Source organism: Vidua macroura, chromosome 10, assembly GCF_024509145.1.
Source record: "Vidua macroura isolate BioBank_ID:100142 chromosome 10, ASM2450914v1, whole genome shotgun sequence".
Lineage (NCBI taxonomy): Eukaryota > Metazoa > Chordata > Aves > Passeriformes > Viduidae > Vidua > Vidua macroura.
In genome coordinates this window covers 962,670-983,721 of record NC_071580.1, presented here as the reverse complement: position 1 = coordinate 983,721, position 21,052 = coordinate 962,670, and the positions used below count along the sequence as shown (strand labels likewise).

The window sequence follows — 21,052 nt, the reverse complement described above, 5'->3', positions numbered from 1 at the left end:
CACTTCAGTTCTGTATCCTCTGTGGAACCATGGGCTGCTTATTTAATTACATCCTGCATACCTACAGGGGTTGTTTTAACTTTTCTGATTGTGAGGAAAAACTTCAAGTGCAGAAGCTGAGAAATTAAATTTGCTGTGTGTTAGATCTGGGTTTTACTTTGCAATTTTTTTTTTCCTGTTTCTAAAGGTCACAGTGAAACCTGTCACCAATAAAGATGAGTTAAGGATTAACTCAATCAATAATTAGATTATCAACAATATCAAAATTGCACATAAACTCCAAATAGGTAGGAAGAGATATGTTACCTGAAATAAATGTGTCCTTTTTCAGACTGGTGAAACAAGTTATGGATTAGTGCTTTTAATTTAAGTAGCTATTTTGTAAATTGGAAATGTTGCTGTGCCAGCCCCTTAGCAGGCTGCTGAAGAGCACCCATAAGATTTTGATTTTGCTGCTTTTTTTCTACCAACTCTGTTCAAAAGGGATTTTTCTTTTTAACATTAGAATTATTACGGACTTAAGCATCTTTAACATTAAAAAAAAACAAACAAAAAGCAAACCCCAAACCAACAAGAATAACAAACCAAACACATTTGAAATGCCAAGAAGAAAGGAGCATCTGAAGGCTCAATGCAGAGTTCAGCCTGGAGAGGAGAAAGCTCCAGGGAGAGCTCAGAGCCCTGCCAGGGCCTGAAGGGGCTCCAGGAGAGCTGGAGAGGGACTGGGGACAAGGGATGGACACAGGGAATGGCTCCCACTGCCAGAGGGCAGGGATGGGTGGGACATTGGGAATTGGGAATTGTTCCCTGTGAGGGTGGGCAGGCCTGGCACAGGTGCCCAGAGCAGCTGTGGCTGCCCCTGTCCCCTGGCAGTGTCCCGGCCGGAGCTGCTCGGGGCCGGTGTCGCTCCCTGTCACGGCGGCACCGGGCGCTGTTCGTTTCCCGGTTCCCTGTCACGGCGGCACCGGGCGCTGTTCGTTTCCCGGTTCCCTGTCACGGCGGCACCGGGCGCTGTTCGTTTCCCGGCTCTATGGCAGGGGTGGCACCGGGCGCTGTTCGTTTCCCGGTTCCGTGGCACGGCGGCACCGGGCGCTGTTCGTTTCCCGGCTCTATGGCAGGGGCGGCACCGGGCGCTGTTCGTTTCCCTGTTCCCCTGTCGCGGCGGCACCGGGCGCTGTTCGTTTCCCGGTTCCCTGTCACGGCGGCACCGGGCGCTGTTCGTTTCCCGGTTCCGTGGCACGGTGACACCGGGCGCTGTTCGTTTCCCGGTTCCCTGTCGCGGCGGCACCAGGCGCTGTTCGTTTCCCTGTTCCCTGTCGCGGCGGCACCGGGCGCTGTTCGTTTCCCGGTTCCCTGTCGCGGCGGCACCGGGCGCTGTTCGTTTCCCGGTTCCCTGTCGCGGCGGCACCGGGCGCTGTTCGTTTCCCGGTTCCGTGGCACGGCGGCACCGGGCGCTGTTCGTTTCCCGGTTCCGTGGCACGGCGGCACCGGGCGCTGTTCGTTTCCCGGCTCCCGCGGGGGCGCTCGGGACGCGGCGATGCCGGAGCGGGGCGGCGGCGGCTCCGAGCGCGCCGCGCTGGCCCTGGCCCGGCTCTCCGAGTGGGCGGACGCGCACCTGGGGCTGCTGCGGGTACCGGGGCTGGGCGGGCACCGGGGCTGGGCGGGCACCGGGCCGGGGGGGCCCGCTGGGCCCGGCTGAGCCCCGTTCTCCTCCGCAGGGCCTGATCGCCGGCGCGGCCGTGGCCGGGGTGCTGCTGCTGGCGCGGAGCCTCCGCGTGGTGAGTGCGGGACCGGGCCCGGGGGATGCGGGAGAGCCCGGCACGGCCGCTCAGAACCGGGAGGAGCCCGGCACGGGCCCGGGGGATGCGGGAGAGCCCGGCACGGCCGCTCGGAAACAGAGGGAGCCCGGCACGGCCTTTCAGAACTGGGGAATGCGGGGGAAGCCCGGCACGGCCGCTCAGAACCGGGGAGTGAGGGGAGAGCCCGGCACGGCCCCTCAGAACCGGGGAGTGAGGGGAGAGCCCGGCACGGCCGCTCAGAACCGGGGAGTGAGCTCGGCACAGGCCCGGGAGGTTCAGGGAGGCCCGGCCTGGCCCCTCAGAACCGGGGGGAGCCCGGCACGGCCTTTCAGAACCGGGGAGTGAGGGGAGAGCCCGGCACGGCACCACAGAACCGGGGGAGCCCGGCACGGGCCCGAGGGATGCGGGGGAGCCCGGCACGGCCGCTCAGAACCGGGGAGTGAGGGGAGAGCCCGGCACGGCCGCTCAGAACCGGGGAGTGAGGGGAGAGTCCAGCACGGCCGCTCAGAACCGGGGAGTGAGGGGAGAGCCCGGCACGGCACCACAGAACCGGGGGAGCCCGGCACGGGCCCGAGGGATGCGGGGGAGCCCGGCACGGCCGCTCAGAACCGGGGAGTGAGGGGAGAGCCCGGCACGGCCGCTCAGAACCGGGGAGTGAGGGGAGAGCCCGGCACGGCCGCTCAGAACCGCGGGCAGCTCGGCACAGGCCCGGGAGGATCAGGGAGGCCCGGCCCGGCCGCTCGGAAGCGGGGGCAGCCCGGCAGGGCCGCTGGGGCCCGCGGCGGAGGGGCCGGGCCTGCCCGGGCTTGTCCCGCTCTGCCTCACGGCCGTGGCTGGCCCGCCCGCGGGCCGTCCCGGCGGCAGCGCCACAGCATTCCCGTGTTCGGTTCTTGTTTGCGCAGAGCGGGAGCTGGTGGTTCCCGCGAAAGGCTGCCCGCTCCTCGGTACTGAACGTTATTTATATATTTTAACAAACCATCAGCATTCACCGCTTACAAATTCCGCGGCTTGTCTGTCAGTTCGCGCTCAGCCCCTCTGTGTCAGCTGTGTCTGTGGCTCCTCACGCTGATCAGCCCGCAGCCCCAGCCCTTCCCCCTGCCCGAGCCCGGGGCCCCTTTGGCCCGGGTGGTCACTAGTCAGTGGTCACTGGTCAGTGGTCACTGGTCACTGGTCAGTGGTCACTGGTCAGTAGTCAGTGGTCACTGGTCAGTGGTCAGTGATCACTGGTCAGTAGTCAGTGGTCACTGGTCACTGGTCAGTGGTCAGTGATCACTGGTCAGTAGTCAGTGGTCACTGGTCACTGGTCACTGGTCGCGCTGTCCCCCTGCTGGAATTGCCATTTTCCAGGGACGGCTCAGCCCGGCTGCCTCCACGGCTGGTGGCTCCCGCCCAGACAGCACATTCATCTTGGCATTGTCTTCCTTTTTCCTTAAAATTAAAGATTAGCCAAGCGTGCAAGGTTCACCGTGCGATTGCTTCATCATAACGGTCCTGCTCCAGCTACTGATTAACAAGTGAAAAAAGCCAGCAAAGCTTGATTCAGGTCTTGAGGGGCTCGATGTCACTGTCCTGTGGCATCTCCGCGGGTCCCTTGTTCTCGCCTGTTCCTGACGCCCCTGGGAAGGGCAATGGCCCCTTTGCCTGTCCCACTGCAGCTGAGCACCCTCCCTTGTCCAAACACAGCTGAAACAGCCTCTTGCCTCGCGTATTCTCTGTCCTTCCACACGCAGAACTGCTTCTGAATGGTTTTAAACATCACCCAAATCTTCCCTCGCTCCCAGGATGGTCAGGGCACGCTGGACTAACACCACGCTGCTCACTCCTGGAGAAGCTGAACCTCCACAGGCAGGAGCCACCGTGCTCCCACAGGTTCCAGCTGCTTAAAAAATCACAGTTACTTTCATCTTCCCCCATTACAATTTCAAATGATACAAGAGAGCATTTGTGTGGAGTTTTTATTTAAAAATCCTACCAGAAAACCTGAACTGCAAATGTTGCCAGAATTCTTTTTCTGTCTTTTGTTTGGTTGGTTTTGACCCAGGGGCCTGTGAATGCATTAACCTGGCTGGTGGAGCAAATGAGATCAGCTTTGAACGACTTTTGTTCCTAAAAACCTCCAGGCTTCCTGCCTGCAAGGTCCCAAATTCCCGTGTTCCCAGTGGGAGGCCCTATGGGCCGCAGAGGGGGAGGTTTGCTGGATAAATAACACCCAGGAGACACAGCTTTAGTTGTGGTGTGTTGGGGGTTTATTTCCCAGCAGTTGTACAGCAGTGCTCAGTGGGTTTCACAGCTCTGTGAGTCAGTGCTCTGCTAAGGCCTCTTACAGTGAGACCTCAGTGTCTTAAATTTTGGGGATCTTAATTTTTTGGGGTCTCACATGTCCTTCTCCCTCACCCCAAACCTGTGGCAGCTCCATTCCTGTGCCACGGCCCAAGTCTTTGCTGCTGCTCAGCTTGGTTTTCCTGTGTGATCACATAACCATCCCCTTTGGATCCTCCCAGGCTGTAGTATCAAATTTAATCTTCTTGTGATCTTCTCAAAGCTGTTCACCTGCCTTTGTCCCTCTCCCGGTTCCCTCCGGCATCAAAGGCGGGGCTGTTTCTGCCCTCCCTGCGCCGCCTTTGTTTTCAGCGTGTCTGTCCTCTGGCTTCCTTTCACCCCTCTCCCAGCCCCATTCAGGCTGCTTCTAAAACACTCTTTTCTGGGGGAATCAAGTGAACTTCAATAGGCATTGCTCAAAAAATGGCAGTTTCTGTTCTTTCTCTAAACCTGGATTTTATGTCTGCGCGGACGTTGCAAGTCCTGTAAAACAGGGAAATGGTAAGGGTGGAGAGGCTGGCACAGCTTCTGCAGCTGGCCACTGTTAAATATATATATTCACTTGCCCATGGTGTCTAATAATACAGGTGGAATTTCCCAAACTATTGTAAGACGTTGGATTTAGTGTGGCTGTAACTGCTCTGTATTTTTTCTTAAAATTTTGTCTTTCTCTTCCTTCCATCAACAGACAACAAAGTTCACAAATCCTTTGGATATACCTGTGGAGTTTGTAGAAAAGAATGTGAAATTGAGAGGGAAATTACATCACATCACAGAGAAGGGCCTGGAAGTTGAGCACATTCCCATCAGCATTCCTTTCATCTCAGCCATCCAGAGAAAATGTGAGTAATGAGGAAAAGAGTGTGAAGAGCAAGGGCAGAAATGAAATGTGCTGCTCTTAGAGTGGCTGCAAGCTTGAGAGGAAGAACTGAGGCACATTTCCAGCTCTGCCTTTTGGTCTTTCTGTGCTTTGCAGGTGGGAAACTGGGGAGTGAAAGACATGAGGAGACAGAGAGTTTGTCACTACAGTGTTTGTTAATCCTTACAGTTACTGTGATGTTTTCCAGCAGCAGAAGTGAGCACTCAGGCAAGCACTTCTGCTTGCACAGCTCATCTCGTTCCTGGCAAAAAGCCTCTGTTGGGATTGTGCTTTTATTTGCAGACACCGATTTTTGGGGACAGTTCTTCTGTCAGAAACAACCTGTCCATCAAGTCTGTGACTCTCACACTGGCTGTGCAAACACCAGCAGGTGCTGATGCTTCTGCCCCTGTGGATGAAGGATAGGGACTGAGAGTGGGAGCAGATCTTTTTCTTTGCATGCAAAATAAACCAGAACTCACTTTGAATTAGGCAATCTTGAACTGATATATTTTTTTCCCTGAAGAAGCGATGAGACCAAATTCCTGTTTGCTTTGAGGAACTAAAAGGGATTCTTTCAGTCCACGGGAATCGATTGATGACCACCAGCTGAGGGTCTGTGCAAAGGCTGAGCTTTGCCCCAGCAGCAGATCTGTCCCTTTCTGTTGCAGGGCAGCCACAGGGGCTCCTGCTGATCCGCCTGGCCGGGGTGGAGCTGGCTGCAGGTGGCACGGCCTGGCTGCAGCGGGAGCTGCTCCCCAAACAGCCCCTGTGGTTCCAGCTCCTGGGGAGGGACAGCTCAGCCCTGGAGTGCCTCGTCCTGGTCCATAAGGTAAAGAGAGACACAAACACTGGCTCTGATCTGCATCTCAGATGTGACTGTAGTCACACAGTTCTCAGTACATTTAACAAATGTTATTGTTTATGATTTATCGTCCTTGGTGTGAATTCTAAATGTTGCATTTGCAAATCTGATTGCAGGAGCAGTAGTTTTTCAGACTGATTCATGGCAGGAATGTGTTGATCTGCCAGTGCCAAAAAGGCATCTGTAGTTCTGATTAGCCTAATGTTTGTTATCCAATGTTCCCTCACAAATGCCTTGAATTATAGAATCACAGCATGGTTTGGGTTGGAAGGGACTTAGAGACCATCCAGTCCCAGCCCATGGACAGGGACACCTCCCACTGTCCCAGGCTGCTCCAAGCCCTGTCCAGCCTGGCCTTGGGCACTTCCAGGGATCCAGGGGCAGCCACAGCTGCTCTGGGTACCTGTGCCAGGGCCTGCCCACCCTCACACTGGAGTTGGGTTTGAAGTCACCTGGATTGCTCTTCACTTTTAACTTCTCCTGCCAAAGTGTAGATACAGCCATGAGTAAACCTTGTACCTCTGAGGGAGTTCACACCAAACCCCAAATAACCCTGTTTCAATGGTGAATCTCTATTTATTGTGGTTTTTCTAGGGTGGATTTTTCAGCATGTGCTTGAACGAAGAGCTCTTGAGCCAAGGGCTGGCCAGAGCAGCCCGGATTGAGGGGCTGCCTCACCACTCCCGCCTCTACTGGAAACTGCACAAAAGGCTCCTCCGGGCTGAGTTAAAGGCTGTGAAGAAAAATAAAGGCATATGGAAAGAGCAGAGCTACTCTGAAAGAGTCCAGGAGCGCATAAGCAGCAATAAATTCCTGCAGAGGCTGAAACAGTTTGTGAGCTGGGTTAGAAGCTCTACTGAGAGGTGAAAAGGTGGGGAACACAGCTCCCCAGGTTGTGGGGAATGTGTATGTTTGTGATCACAAACAGTGCTGTGATGTTGAGGGTCCCTGTCTCAAACACAAACCCCACAGTTCATGGTTACACAGAATATAAACCCCCAGTTCATGGTTATTTAGAATGCATCCCATAGCATAACCCACATGGGATTGTAGCAGTGTGCAGGCCACCAGTGAAAATGTTCTGATGCCAGACTTCTCCACAGTGATGTCCTAGATTAGTTGTCCACTTTCCCCCCTGCTGAACTCCTCCAGGCTGTGCTGCCCAGTGCAGGTGTGAGGGGCAGGGTCCCCTCACACCTCTGCAATGTGCCATTGCTGCCAAGCCCACACTGGACACAAACCCCATGTCAGGCCTTTACAAAGCTCCTGGGATGGGTTCAAACACAACCTTTTTGTTTGAATTCTGTTCTCATGCTACCTTTTGGTGTAATTTGTGGTTTAAAACTCATTCATCTTGAATGATGGGTTGCATTGTTAGTGATATAAAAGGTGATTTGTTATGGTTGATCTCAAAAAGGTGATAAGGCTGTAATAACTAAAGTTCCTCAGGGGAAAAACATCACTTGGTGTATCAAAGAATATAATGTCAGGAATCCAAATATTTCAAAGAGGACTTTCATTTGAAGAGGAAAAACCTGTGTTGTTTTTTTCTGATGGTTCTGTATCTAATGTCAGCTGAATATAAAACTTTAACATGAAATTTGACAAGGAGGATCAGACTGTGCTAAGAACTTGAATTCTTGCTTTATTTTTGATACACATGTGAAGTATATGAGTGTATTACTATTTATATTGTAAATATTCTCTGAATAAAGATTGAATTTCTCAAGTTCATTGTTACATGTTTTATACACCAAGCCCCTGACCCTTGTTTAACCTCCCACAGTCCCAGTATTTATTTAAAGTGAAGTGTTTTACAGATTTTCTTTCCTTCTGTGTGATTGCTTTCCAGTGAAACACTGGGGAGAAGAGTGTGGTACAAAAAAAAACCTTAATAATTGAGCACTGCTTATCTGGCAATTAGTTGCTACATCAGCATTTTCTCTGTTGACTTCAGGGCAAAGTTGTGACTCTTGAGATCCTTAAGAAAGCCCAGTTTCCTTGGGTAAGAATAGATATTAGTGGTTCTTTATTCCTTTTGTTGCTGGTCCTCCCAGGGTGGTGCTAGGCAGCAGCGAGCCATGAAATACCTGCAGTGTGTTGGAACCCAGTGTGGGGGAGAGGGGAGGCAGCTCTGGGGCAGCAAACCAGGGGTCTGTGCCTGTTTGAAAACGGAAAATAAGAGAAGTGAGATCCTGGGTTTATGCATGAGACAGAAAAGGGCTGAGCCAGCCACTACCGTGGTTCTTGGATGTGAAACTCATCAGGCTGTCAGGGATTTGGGATTGGCTGTGGCATCCTCCAGAGCAAAACTCAAAGCTGGGGTTTAACCCCAAAGTTTAACCCCAAACATTCAGGCTCAGCAATAATCCACTTCTGGGGGTTTATAGGTGTTCCTGTTCCGACGACTGGGAAGTAGGAAGAGCTTTTCCAAGCTGGGCATAATTGTACACTTCTGATTTATTTTCTGTAATAATTAAATATAATTCTGGACTTCACACTTCTGTTCTGTAGATGAGTCACAGGAGGATTTATCACAAAAATCCACTGTAAAGCTGAGAGAAAAGTCTCAGGAAGCCACATGCTACATTTCTAGCAAGCAGAGGTGAGGTGTGGGCGAATGTGAACAGAGTGTGTTGTTCCCTCACATGGATTTGGGGTTGCAGTGACAAATGATTTCTTGAGGGTCAGGTCCTGTAATTGTTTGTTAATGCTGTTTTCCTTATCACACAGGGCTTATCTTTAAAAAAAAAAACAAAAAAACCAACCCACCAGCACACCCTCCCCCCTCAGAAAGAGCCCAATTCAGTTCAAAGCTGTGCTTTCCATCTGTGCAGGGCTTGAGAGGTTGCAGATCCTGTCTCTGTGGGAGGCCTGGCTATTGGAAAAGCAGTAATAGGAGCAGAGACAAATATCTCTGCAGCGCCCGGCTGAGCTGGCTGGGGGAGAAGCAGCATTTTCTCCACTACATGAACCCCCACGGCTGCCTCTCAGCAGCTCCATCCCTCCCTTCACCCGCAGCAGTGCCCAGCAGAGGATTTCCAACAGAGGAGGCAGTTCTGTGACTGGGAATAAGGACAAGAATTAAACTGTTCAGCACTTGTGCCTTTGCCCCTGCTACTCTGAATGTGCCGTGAGGGGTGCCACATCTTCAAAAGACCAGAGGGAGTGAAAGGAGAGACACGGCCTCCAAATGGCCCAAGAAAAATACCTCCGACACTGCACAGACTGTTTATTGCTGGTGTGGCATGTCAGGCAAATGGCAATAAACATCCCCCGGCCCCTCGGAGCCCACCGGCAGCGCGGGCACGGGGCTGCTCTTTGCGTCCTTTGGGAACAAACTTCTGAGCGGGGCTATTGTGACAGGAGAACGGGCAACGGCAGTAACTGAAGGGAGATCGGTTTAGATTGGATTTAAGAAAGAATTGTTTTACTCAGAGGGTGGTGAAGCCCTGGCGCAGGTTGCCCAGAGAAGCTGAGGCTGCCGCATCCCTGGCAGTGCCCAAGGCCAGGTTGGACACTGGGGCTCGGAGCAGCCTGGCACAGTGGAAGGTGTCCCTGCCATGGCAGGGCTGGGCTGGGAGGGCCGGGGGTCTCCATGGCACCCGCTGGGCGTGGGGCCGCCCCGAGGGGCCGCTTCTCGCTCTGCTCCCGTCGCGTCCCACCGGCACCGCTCCCCACGGCTCGGCCTGGGGAGCTCGGTGAGTCCGGCCGGGAGGAGACTGCCGGGGCGGGCGGGGGTCGGGCCGGGCGGCGCTGAGGGGAGCGGGGCCGGGGGGCTCAGTCCCGGCGGTGCTGAGGGGAGCGGATCGGGGGGCTCAGTCCCGGCGGTGCTGAGGGGAGCGGGGCCGGGGGGCTCAGTCCTGGCGGTGCTGAGGGGAGCGGATCGGGGGGCTCAGTCCCGGCGATGCTGAGGGGAGCGGGGCCGGGGGGCTCAGTCCTGGCGGTGCTGAGGGGAGCGGGGCCGGGGGGCTCAGTCCTGGCGGTGCTGAGGGGAGCGGATCGGGGGGCTCAGTCCCGGCGGTGCTGAGGGGAGCGGGGCCGGGGGGCTCAGTCCTGGCGGTGCTGAGGGGAGCGGTTCAAGGGGCTCAGTCCCGGCGGTGCTGAGGGGAGCGGATCGGGGGGCTCAGTCCCGGCAGTGCTGAGGGGAGCGGTTCAAGGGGCTCAGTCCCGGCGGTGCTGAGGGGAGCGCTTCAAGGGGCTCAGTCCCGGCGGTGCTGAGGGGAGCGGATCCCACCCGCTCAGTCCCGGCGGTGCTGAGGGGAGCGGTTCAGAGGGTTCAGTCCCCGCGGTGCTGAGGGGAGCGGGGCCGGGGGGCTCAGTCCCGGCAGTGCTGAGGGGAGCGGATCGGGGGGCTCAGTCCCGGCAGTGCTGAGGGGAGCGGTTCAAGGGGCTCAGTCCCGGCGGCGCTGAGGGGAGCGGGGCTGGGGGGCTCAGTCCCGGCGGCGCTGAGGGGAGCGGTTCACAGGGTTCAGTCCCGGCGGCACTGAGGGGAGCGGATCCCACCCGCTCAGTCCCGGCGGTGCTGAGGGGAGCGGTTCAAGGGGCTCAGTCCCGGTGGTGCTGAGGGGAGCGGTTCAAGGGGCTCAGTCCCGGCGGCGCTGAGGGGAGCGGGCGGCGCCGCCCCGCCGCTCGCAGCGCACACACAATGGAGCAATAGAGCAGGTTGAACGGGCTCGGGGCCGCGGCAACACCGGGGCTGGATCTCGGCTCGGGCGGCCGCAGCCGCTCCCGGGCGGCCGGGACGCTCCGCTCCGCCGCGGCCGCTCCGGGTTTCGGCAGGGCCCGCGGCGGGGGCGGGCCGCGCCGGGCCGGGCCGGGCGGGGCGGGCGGCAGCGCTGGGGTTTGAACGGAGCAGGTTGTGCGCCCGCACCGGGCTGGGGCTGTGCGTGCGGCCGTGGTGGCGAGGCACAGCACCGCACCGGAGCGGAGCGGAGCGCACCGAGCCCACCCCGGCGGCCGCGGTGAGTGAGGGCGGACGGGCCCCCCGAGCCCCGTCCCTGTGCGCGGCCCCGCGGGCGCTCCTGGCGGGACGGGACTGTGTCCCTGCGAGCCTCCGCCGGGCTTTCCCATGCGGTTGATGCTGGTTTCTCCCGGGGCTCGCGGCCCAGACTTGAGGTGGGGGTTTGCGAGCCGGAGCTTCTTTTCAGCCCGTTTCACAGGCGTGCCCCGAGCGCTCGCTGTGCGGAGCCGCCGCTCCGGGGCTCTCCCGGCTGCCGCCGCCGCGCCTCGGCCGTGTTTGTGCTGCTGGACACACGGAGGATCGCCGCGATGAGCTCCAGCCGCTCGCCATGTGCCGGGGCGGCGCTGCCCCGCGGCGGTGCCAGGGCAGCACCCGGGCCGCGGGCGGTGAAACCGGAGCGAGCCGCAGCCGCTCGGCTCGCCCCAGACCGAGCCCAGCCCGTGCTCAGTGAGGCTTAGTGGAAAATCCCGACCCCCCTGAGGAGCGCAGGACAGCAGCCAGCAGTGCCGCCGGGTGGGAGCGCGCCTGTGCCCACCTGGAAGGTGCTGGCACGGTGCTGGGAAGACTCAAACCTCTTGCTGGACTGAGTCCTCTCTAAAAACACCTTATTTCTAATTGCCTACTCCATAAAGCATTTTTTTAAAAAATGAAGTACAATGAGGTAGGAATCAAACTCCATGCGCGTTTTGTTGTAATTAAGCGACTCTGTGCAATTCTGGGAACTTCAGCTCCAGCTGGCCAAAAAGTGTTCTAGAAGAAGTGTTATTAAATTCCAGGGAGAAAGATATAAGCCTTATCTGATGGACCAGTCATAGGCTCTTTGTTTAAAGTGTGCTTTAACTCCTGAGTTATAAAACACAATGTTTGCCTGTTTTCAGGGGGCCCTCCTGATTTACTTATCCTTGGGACTTCTGGCCCACATGTTGCAAAACTTAGGAAATGAAAGAAAAGTTAAGGTATTTGTTTTGAAATGTGAAAGAATAATTGCAGGTAACTGAAAAGAGAGGCAGGGTTTAACCCTGCAGTGAGACACCTGAGTTAAAGATAATGTGGGATATGGAAAGAAAATCCAGGCTTTTTGGGAGGTGAGAGGCAGCAGAGTGCATGCACGCTGTTAAAAAGTCTTCCTGGTTCTTTAAGCATCAGCTCCCTGGGATAAGTTTGAGAGTGCTACTTTTCTAAAATCTGTTTTGAACTCTGAAGGATGCTAGTTTCCTACATTTAAAAATGCCCGGAAGCTGTTACAGAAAGAAATGTTAAGTTTTATCAGCTGAAGATGCAGGATTTGTGAGAAATGATCCATTCACGGGTGCTTTCTGGTTCTGTGCTACCTATTGTCTATAAAAATGGGGATCAGCTGGTGGGTTGGGATCAAGTGATGCACAACTCATTATTTTAACAATAGGGGCTCGGCTTGGGAGGTTGCCTAGGGAATTGATTTAATGCTGCTGTCCTTTCAGCCGTTGAGGCGGGTGTCCCGCCATGACTTTGATCAAAATCACCGGTATTTGAGATGGAGAATAAAATTTTCACTCCATAAAAGCAAAGGAGAGGCTACCCGCTATTAACAGCTCCCAGTTTTGCATGGGCTGATCTGTAATTTAAAACACTGTCAAGAAATACCCGTGGCAGTAAAACAGTTTCATGAGCATCAAAATGTAGAATGAAAATTAGTTCTCTGTTCAAGATTTGGCTTCCCCTTATTTCTGGAAAAGGCTTTAAGCTGTGTGTTTCTGCTGGCTCTACAAAATAATCTTTCTATAAACGGAACAGTTTTCCTTTAATGAAATCTGAATAAGCTGAGTTTTTTCTAAGGTGTCACCCAAGATCCATTTCAATTTAAATTGATAACGTTGATGGCACAGCCAGGGCACAGCCACGTGTGGTGGTGTGGAGATTTGTTTTGTTTGTTTGCTCCGGGCTTTTTAGTAAGTTTAAACAAGCCTGAATGTTAAAAAAAAAACCAAAAAAAACCAAAAACAAACTCTCCAAATTGGGAAAGCAAATGTCTGTTTCCAGGTTTGCTGGAGACCTGCTGCACTGCCTGCTGTAGGACAGCATTTTCTGCCCGTGCCTTCAGAGGAGGTGAGACTGTCACACCTAATTGCCCTGGAGGCTCTTAGAGAAACTCTTGGAGGAGTTCTTAGAGGAACTCTGCAGTGCGCTCGGCTGTGTTGCTGTACAAGCACAGTTTTCCTCGCGGCACGGCAGATGCAGAGCGCGCTCGGAGCGGTGGTGCCGGTTGCACTGGGAGGTGTTGGAGGCACTGGCCAGCAGCCAGTGCTTCCCTGGGCAGTGGATTCATTGGTTTGAACCTGTGGCTCTGGGCTGTGCCACGGACAAATGTGCCTTTGATTCCCAGCCCACAAGCAGAAGGTGCTTCTGGTGGAGCCCTGCGGGGCTCAGCTGGTGCCAGACTGATCTAACGGCCAGCAGGGAGCTGTGTGTTCTTGTGTACTCCTTTTGGTTTGTTTTCCTCCTTTCTTGTTTATTTTAGGAAACTGGAACTGTTTTCTGTAACAAAGGTGGCTTTCTTGTTCCAGTCTCCACGGTCACGGCAGGCACTGCTGTTACTCCAGAGGTCTGAGCTTGCCCTCTGCTCTCCTGACTTTGGAGCCTTTTGCTGCTCATCTGACACTACAGAAGGACTGTCCAGGTGTACCTGGGTGGCTGAGAGTGACGTGGAGCACGGATGTGAGGGATGGCAAGGCAGGTTGGGGGATCCACAATGCGAGGAAGTATCCAACACTGCAGATGGGCGCTCGCAAAGGTCCCCCAGGGGCAGTGAGGGGCAGGGAGAGGAGGGCAGAGTTTGGAGCAGACGCCTGTTGCAGGGCTAGAAGAAGTGGGGCACAGGGTGCTGAGGATGCCACGTGCCCTGGTGGAGGCTCAGTCAAGCACTGAGGGATGTAAAACCTCTCCAGGGGCATTTGGCGTGTGTGTTACAGGTCTTGGCATGAGGTGCCCATGTGAGTCTCTTCAGGCTGAAGTAACTCAAGGTTGCTTGCAAGAAACTTCAAGTGGAGGCAGGCTGTGGTGCAGAGTGGTGTGTGCTCTGGTACAGACGTGATTTATTGGAACTGACACGGAGTTCCTGTTCCTTTGCACACCGAGTGTGACCCAGTGTGTGGCTGGGATGGCGTGGGTCACACCAGGCAGTGCTGAGCCTCACGAGCTTCTCCTTCTTTGCTTGGTTGTTGTTCCACCCACAGGTGAAAAAAAAAAAAAGGGAGAATATTAAAAATTACCATCTGTATTAACTGATACTCAGCACAGAGGATCTTATGGAGTGAAATGCCCACTCCTTGGGGGAGCCACACACACACTGGTGAGCAGCCAGGTACACAAGGTGCAGGTTGTCCATGTCCATGCCTCAGACATGGCTGCATTGGCACAAGTCCTTTCCAGGTGTCCTATTTTTATCTCCACAGTTTATCACGTTGTGAGTTGTCTCTGCACATTTTAGATTTTCATTTACAGAAGGACTCCTGCATTCATTTGCAGTTTGAAATTCCCTGTGCAGCGAACCCAAACCAAATTTGGATTGGTGAATGGGTGTACAGAGAGCTGCCAGAGGCAGCAGAAAGGTGTGCAGAGCACTGGAGGTCTGTGTAAGGAAAACATGGATGGACTCTCACTCATATTTACCCATCCCATGTCTGGTGGGATGAGTGTTACCCTGAACAGAGTGTGCAAGGCAGGTGCCAGCTGAAGCTGTGCCTGCTGAACCTTAGAGGCAGCAGCACGCTGCCCTCCTGCAAGTAATTCCTTAAAGAGGAGAAAAACAAATTCCATTTAGGCTTCTCGAGGAATGGGGAGCAAATGCTAATTCCCTTTCAGGGTCCGTTGCCATGGGGAGTCAGTTCAAATCCTTTCTAATGCCTTCCTCAGCAGCAAGTTGTGCTGACACATGCTTTTCATGGCTTCCAGAAGGAGTGGAGAAACGACTGGGAACAAAAGCTGCATGGGAATGAACAGCCCTGGGAGGAGCAGGGGCTGCTGTGGGCTGGCTGGGCTGGCACAGGTGGAGGTGTCCTTTGCACAGGGAGCTCAGCCCCGTGTCCTGCCTGCCTGCCTGGGAGGGGTGGGTGCCAGGGAATTTGTGTGCCAGACCCTGGTCTGGTGCTGTGCAGGGAGCCCAGCCTGTTCCTCTTGCTCCTGAAGAGCAAATCCTGGGAATTTGTCCTCTAGCAGGACTCAAACTGGATGCAGTCAGGGTTGGGCTGAGCCTCTGTCTTCATCTGGTGAGCAGTGCAAGATGTATTTAGTGCTCTACTGGGGGAATAGCCAAAATACCAGATTAAAGCCAGTTAAAATTTCTAAAAATCTGCATTTTCAGTAAGTCTCATCTAGCTAAGAGCATGCAAGTGCAGTGTCTGCATCCCAAACTCTGTTGTGACCTTTCCCCTTTGATTGGACATCCCTGAATTCTGAGTTTGCAGTAGCTCCCAGGGAAATCCACAGGATGTGTTCCTTTGCTCCTGTTCTGGCTTGCCCCTTCAGACACCTTTGCTGCCAGTGTGGTGCCAGCACAGCTGTTCTGGGCTCTTGGCACATTTGATTAGAGAACTCATCTGTCAGAAAAACAAACCAAGCAAAAACCTCTGCTTTTATTCCTCCAGACCAGTTCCTAGAGAAATAAGAAAAGGATCTCATACTGGATGGTTTTGTTTTCTATTGCCAAGCATTGTTGATGTTTTTTCCATGCTGGTAATGTTTATGGTTAAATATTTGCTGTTCAATAGGCAATGTAACTCTGAGGGTATTTTTTAAGCCTTTTGTTTTATACAAGATGCTTTAACTCTTGAAAGTAGCCATACATTAATGACATAGTTAATACCATAGGTAGGTAAAAGAGTGTTTTGTAAGTATGAAAATTATATCAATTTGTTGGAAAAAATATCTTTTTGTGTCAGCAGTGTGGAACTTCCATCTTGTGTGCCTTGCCTATTCTGCCTGGCTCCCATATGTGTAACTTTAGCAATGTTTATGCAAGTTATTTTGAGTGAATGTTGATATTTGATGCTGATTGAAGTGGAGATTTGCACAGATGATGTGTGGAACCCTTAGAGCCTAGCTTGTGTGACAATTAAATCTAAATCTGCATGAATTTAGACCAGCTTAAATGCTTAGCAATATTTGGGTGACTGTTAGTGGCTTAGTGGAATAAGAAGCCCAAGACTGCAGATGGGTGAATGCCCCTTGGAATATTGTCATATTAGGGTTTTATAATCTCTTCAGATTTGTGTTTTGTAGGTCTAACTGTGGCTAAGCTTTTCATCCAAGAACTTCTTTGGTTTGTGGATACTGTTTCAAAAAATCCAGTCCATGTTGTGCAGAACTGGTCTCTGAAAGCTTGAGAGCTGTTCTACCAGAGTTGTCACTTTGGTTAGAAAGTAAAAACATGGACTGGGAAGTTCCTGTTGATGGCTACTGATTAACTAGGACAGAACCTGCAGCGTGTTTTGATATGGTCCAGGGAAAGGAAGTTGGTGAGGGCATGAAGTTTCCTGGTTGCATGTTGTGGTGTGAACAGAAATCCAAATGACTTCTCTCCCTCTGGTCACTACCTGTTATTTCTACTATCAGTGTAACAAAGGGCTGAGCCCTGGGGAGAAGTCCTGGAGAAGTGTCTGTGTGCTCTGCAGTGTGCTTGCCAAGCTGCTGAGTGCTGATGGCACCTTGGGAAATGATGTAGAGCTTGATGGGGAACATTTCTTTATTGAGTAAGAGTCTGTAGAGAAAACCCAGAGATCCCCTGTGGGCAGCTCTTGCTCTGTTCCTGAGGAGAGCAAGTGAATCTCTTGCTTATTCTCAAACTGAAGATAAAGCACTTTGCTTCCTCCCTTCTAATAACACTGAAGGTTTGTTGTGAAGCTGAATTGCTTAGGTTTCCAATACCACTTCAGGATTCTCCAGGGGAAGTTCAAAGTAGTATTTGTCCTTTGGTGTTTATTTTCTGTTTGCAGTGACTGGGAGCTAGCTGCCCACATGAGATGGTGTCATCAGAGATGCTGCATGCCCCCACCACAATCCCAGCTGCCACACTAAAGCCCAGCCTTTCTCTCTGGACTCTATTCCTGCTGCTTAGTGCCAGCCAGATGGTCTGTCCTCCCTCCCATACTGAGATCTCTAAAGCTCATCAGAGGGCTCTGGCCATAGCTGGGCCAATACAGCATCATTTCCATCACAGCATTATTTCCACCACACACTTGGGGTGGCCTTTGTGTGACTCTGGATTGCTCTTCTAATTTCTTACCTTTTTAATAATTAATATTATTATTTTGTTATACTTTTCCTTTATGTCAATTGGAGAGCCCAGTATCTCTGAACTATTTTTCATGCTAAAATTTGTCATTAACGGGCACAAGCTTCCAAAATCAGTAGCCTGCTCAATATTCAGTGTTTTCTGGACTTTCCTTTAATTACCAGGAACATGAACTTTATACACCTTCTGGGGCTAAGGAAAGGAATCAGTTTTTTATAAGTCATACTTCCCACGTGTGTTCACTGGGTAGATCTGAGCTCTGAAAGTGGAGCTGTGGTTTTGTCTGAGGGTGTCCTGCAGATCTGCCCTGCCACCAGAAATGATCCCTGGTCCTGGAGCTGTGGTTTTGTCTGAGGGTGTCCTGCAGATCTGCCCTGCCTTTAGGAGCGATCCCTGGTACCTGAGCTGTGTTTTTGTCTGAGGGAAGTGCCTGTGCCCTGCAGATCTGCCCTGCCATCAGGAATGATCCCTGGTCCTGGAGCTGTGGTTTTGTCTGAGGGAAGTGCCGGTGTCCTGCAGATCTGCCCTGCCTTTAGGAACGATCCCTGGTCCTGGAGCTGTGGTTTTGTCTGAGGGTGTCCTGCAGATCTGCCGTGCCTTTAGGAGTGATCCCTGGTCCTGGAGCTGTGGTTTTGTCTGAGGGAAGTGCCTGTGCCCTGCAGATCTGCCCTGCCTTTAGGAGCGATCCCTGGTGTCTGATGGAGTCGCTGCTGTAACCTGTGCAAGTGCCCCGGGCAGCAGCAGGGCAGAGGGCAGGTGAGAAGGGGCACGATCAGTGGTCTCAGCCCCTGAACTCACTCAGCACGCTGCTCTGAGAGCTGTCACTGGGCTCAAACACCTTCCTGGCCGTGTGCTTGTTCCCTCTTCACGCTGGGCACCTGCTCATTGTCCAGGTTAAACACTGCAGATACGTTTGGATTGTGCTGCTGCTCTCCAGAACAGGTCCGTGCTGAGCCTTTCCAACAGCCTGAGCTGAGAAGATTTTGCTGAGTGCGGTTCAGCCTGCAGCTGCTGGTGACAGCACTGTGATTCCCTGGAATGAGGGAATTCCCTGCTTCCCTGCACAGTGCATGGGCTCTTTCTGTGTGAGAGAGGAAACTGCAGAACACGGTGAGACATGGGGGATCAGATGTTCTTGGTGCTGAGCCTCTTGCTGTGAGAAGCATCTCTCCCAACCTGGCAGGGCATATGCATCCTCTGCTGCATTCAGAATACCTACACATTCATTTCCACAGCTTTTAGAAACAAATAACTTCACAAAGCATGTGTAGAATGAAACATTGCTTGTGAGGAGTTTACCCACCTTCTGATAACAGAGGATCATATTTGTTCATCTCATCTGTCTATATCTGCACTGTTGATTCATGCCTGCACACGTGAATATGTAAGCTAACTTATTCCTTGCATTAAACTTTGGGTAATATCAACTTCTGTTAATAACAAGCAATACCAGTTTACTGCCATTAATAACTTGAGCAGTATCAGTTTCCTTCCATTAATAACTCTCTTGTAAAGTACAGCTCTGTACAACTAATCAAAGCTCTTTGGAAAAGTGTCTCATGGAACACGGTGCTCAAAACACAAAAATAAGGCAGCTGACAGGTGTAATGGAAATGAATCAGCTAAAATAGCAGATGCAGTTCTCTCGAGGTGTGTGTTTCTGCACAGCACATAATGGACACCTTGCTCAACTTCCAGATTAATACACTTTATGCAGATACAAAGTAGGTGGATTCCTGACACGCTGCACTAGCATCTCTGCTCTCAGGTAGTGAAGCACCAGTTGTTTTACCTTTTGGAGTGAATGTGGCAGGCTCAAGGCTGAACCTGCAGGAATTTTGCTTATTGTGAAAATGATACCCCAAGCTGAGAAACCTGCAGAGTGGAAAAGTGAGGAGCGTTTTCAACTCTCTCTGAACTGGCTGCTTTCTCAAGCTGGTTTTGAACTCAGATTTATATCTGGTCAGGATTTTGGTAACCTTTTGCCAAAATAGTTTTGTTATTACAGTCCTAATTAAACCTAATTACATACTTATGGACACTTTTTACTCTAATAGTTTATTCTACATGTATAAAATAAGTAATACAGGTACAGCCTGCATTTTAGGCAGTGGCATAGACAGAATGTACTTTTTCTCCTGTATTGAAATGATGCAAATTTCTGTACAGTTATGTTCCTAAGTGTGTGTTCCTTTGAAATGATGGTATTTGGCCCAAGTGTGGGGTTGGTTGGGATTTTGTTTGCCTTTTTTTTGTACTGTAGGGTAAGGCATGATCTTGGCAGGTCTCTCCTGGAACCCTGTAAAGCAAATAACTTTGAGGACTATCCAAAAAACTGCTGGTGTTTCTTGGGAAGGTTTTCTTGTGGGATGTTTGTGTCAGCTGATGCGACCCCTTCGGGAGTCTGCCTTGGTCGCTGATGTGCCCGGGAGAACCTTTGTTCCGAGGGGCCACCGTGGTGTGGGAGAACCCTTTGTGCAAGAACAAAGGAGGATTGTATCAGCCGCGGCCGTGAGAGGGAGGGGAGGGGGCTCAGGGGCTCTTTCAGAGGCACTGCAGGGCTGTATTGACAGCCACATTTCCCTGTAAATCTCCCCTGTGATACGGGTTCTGTGTGGGAGCCGGGCGGGAGATAAAATCTGCTTTTATTGTGTGCAAATTCTTAATGGTGAATATTTGATATGGTTTCCTTAATTAAAACACAATGCCTCTTGGACTTCTGTAGCCTAAAGCAAAAAGCCTGGCAGTAGGCTGGACTGTGGTGTTATTCCTGTGCTTTAAAAGTAACTAACAGCTTGTGTCTTACTACTTAAGGCAGGGGGGCCTTAGTGCAGGCTATAAGGAAAGCTCGTGGGTAGCGAGGGCGAAAGTGCAGGAAATGTAGAAGATGAAGCCTGGCAGAGGTAGTGGGTATTGCTGCTTGGGCTCCAATGTTTGGCAAAACATGCCTTTAGTGTCAACAATACACGGCCCATACCCAAAACACACCTCCCAGTGGAGCCTGGAGCAAACCTCAGACAGGTGTTTCTGGCTCCCACCTGCAGCAGAGCATCCAGACCATGCCTGCTCCCCTCGGAGAGGGGCAAACCCCACCTGTGCAGCCACAGCCTCCGCGGCAGGAGCAGCACGGGTGTCGCTGGGACTGCCCTGTGGGTCTCTAATGCCTGCAAGTCAGCATCAGCACTGACACTGAGGCTGCATGGGGAAAGGGGGAAAGTTCTCCAGGGAAAAGTTCTGTTCCCTTGTTAGCTGGCTGCACCCCAGGAATTGATTGTAGCTAAATTGGTCGTTAAGGATCAGAGGAGTCCCATTGGCTGGGATTTCAGATTATTTGTTGTCCTTTTTTGTTTTGAATGAAATGGATCTGTGTCCCTCGGCAGAGCTGCAGGCCAAGCCCTTCATGTGCTGTGGTGCTTCATTTGGGGGTGGGTTTGCTACTAATGCCCCTGGCAGTAGTTTTTTTGAGGAGATTTGGGTGGCAGTGTCCTTACATCCTGCTAGAATTGCTTGGATAAAGACAGTTGGAGTTGTTTGTGCCAAGTGTGGGCGAGCAAGCAGCTGGGTTGACCAGAGTGAAGGTGGGAGGGAGATAAAATGGGAGACCAAAGTGGGCTTGTAACAGGAAGGGGTGTCTGGATTGCTGAAACCAGAACCTGAGCTTCATAAAATAGCAAAGGGAGAAGGAGGATCTAGTGAAAGGATTTGGTGTCAGGACAGGAGATTAAGAATTCCATGGCTTCAAAGAAGTATGAAATGCTGGTGTGTCAGCCTGTAAGCGTCAGTGTTAATTTTGGGTGGCTGATGTAACTGCTCCTCCTCGGGCTCAAACTGCCTGTCCATGGGCGATTTCATCCTGAGTGCCACAGGGCAACGTCTGCCAAGGGCACAGGGACCCTGTGTCCTCAAAACTGCTCTGGTCTCAAAATCAGGGGGTGATTACCTTTGAGTCACCTTTTAAATATATATTAATATATTAAAT

General features: G+C 52.3%; 1 protein-coding gene across 1 annotated transcript; it reads left to right on the top strand.

The window, feature by feature from the left end:
- The first annotated feature begins 1,439 nt into the window (after positions 1-1,439).
- Positions 1,440-7,571, top strand: C10H3orf33 (chromosome 10 C3orf33 homolog). The gene is made up of 5 exons (XM_053986156.1): positions 1,440-1,630; positions 1,719-1,778; positions 4,807-4,960; positions 5,649-5,809; positions 6,437-7,571. The coding sequence occupies exons 1-5, from the start codon at positions 1,538-1,540 to the stop codon at positions 6,707-6,709; spliced, it is 741 nt and encodes a 246-aa protein (XP_053842131.1). The 5' UTR covers positions 1,440-1,537; the 3' UTR covers positions 6,710-7,571.
- Positions 7,572-21,052: the final 13,481 nt, after the last annotated feature.

Coding starts and splice junctions, on each gene's coding strand:
- C10H3orf33 (XM_053986156.1), top strand. CDS start 1,538: ATGCCGGAGCGGGGCGGCGGCGGCTCCGAGCGCGCCGCGCTGGCCCTG. Junction 1,631..1,718: donor CGCACCTGGGGCTGCTGCGG/GTACCGGGGCTG, acceptor TCTCCTCCGCAG/GGCCTGATCGCCGGCGCGGC. Junction 1,779..4,806: donor TGGCGCGGAGCCTCCGCGTG/GTGAGTGCGGGA, acceptor TTCCATCAACAG/ACAACAAAGTTCACAAATCC.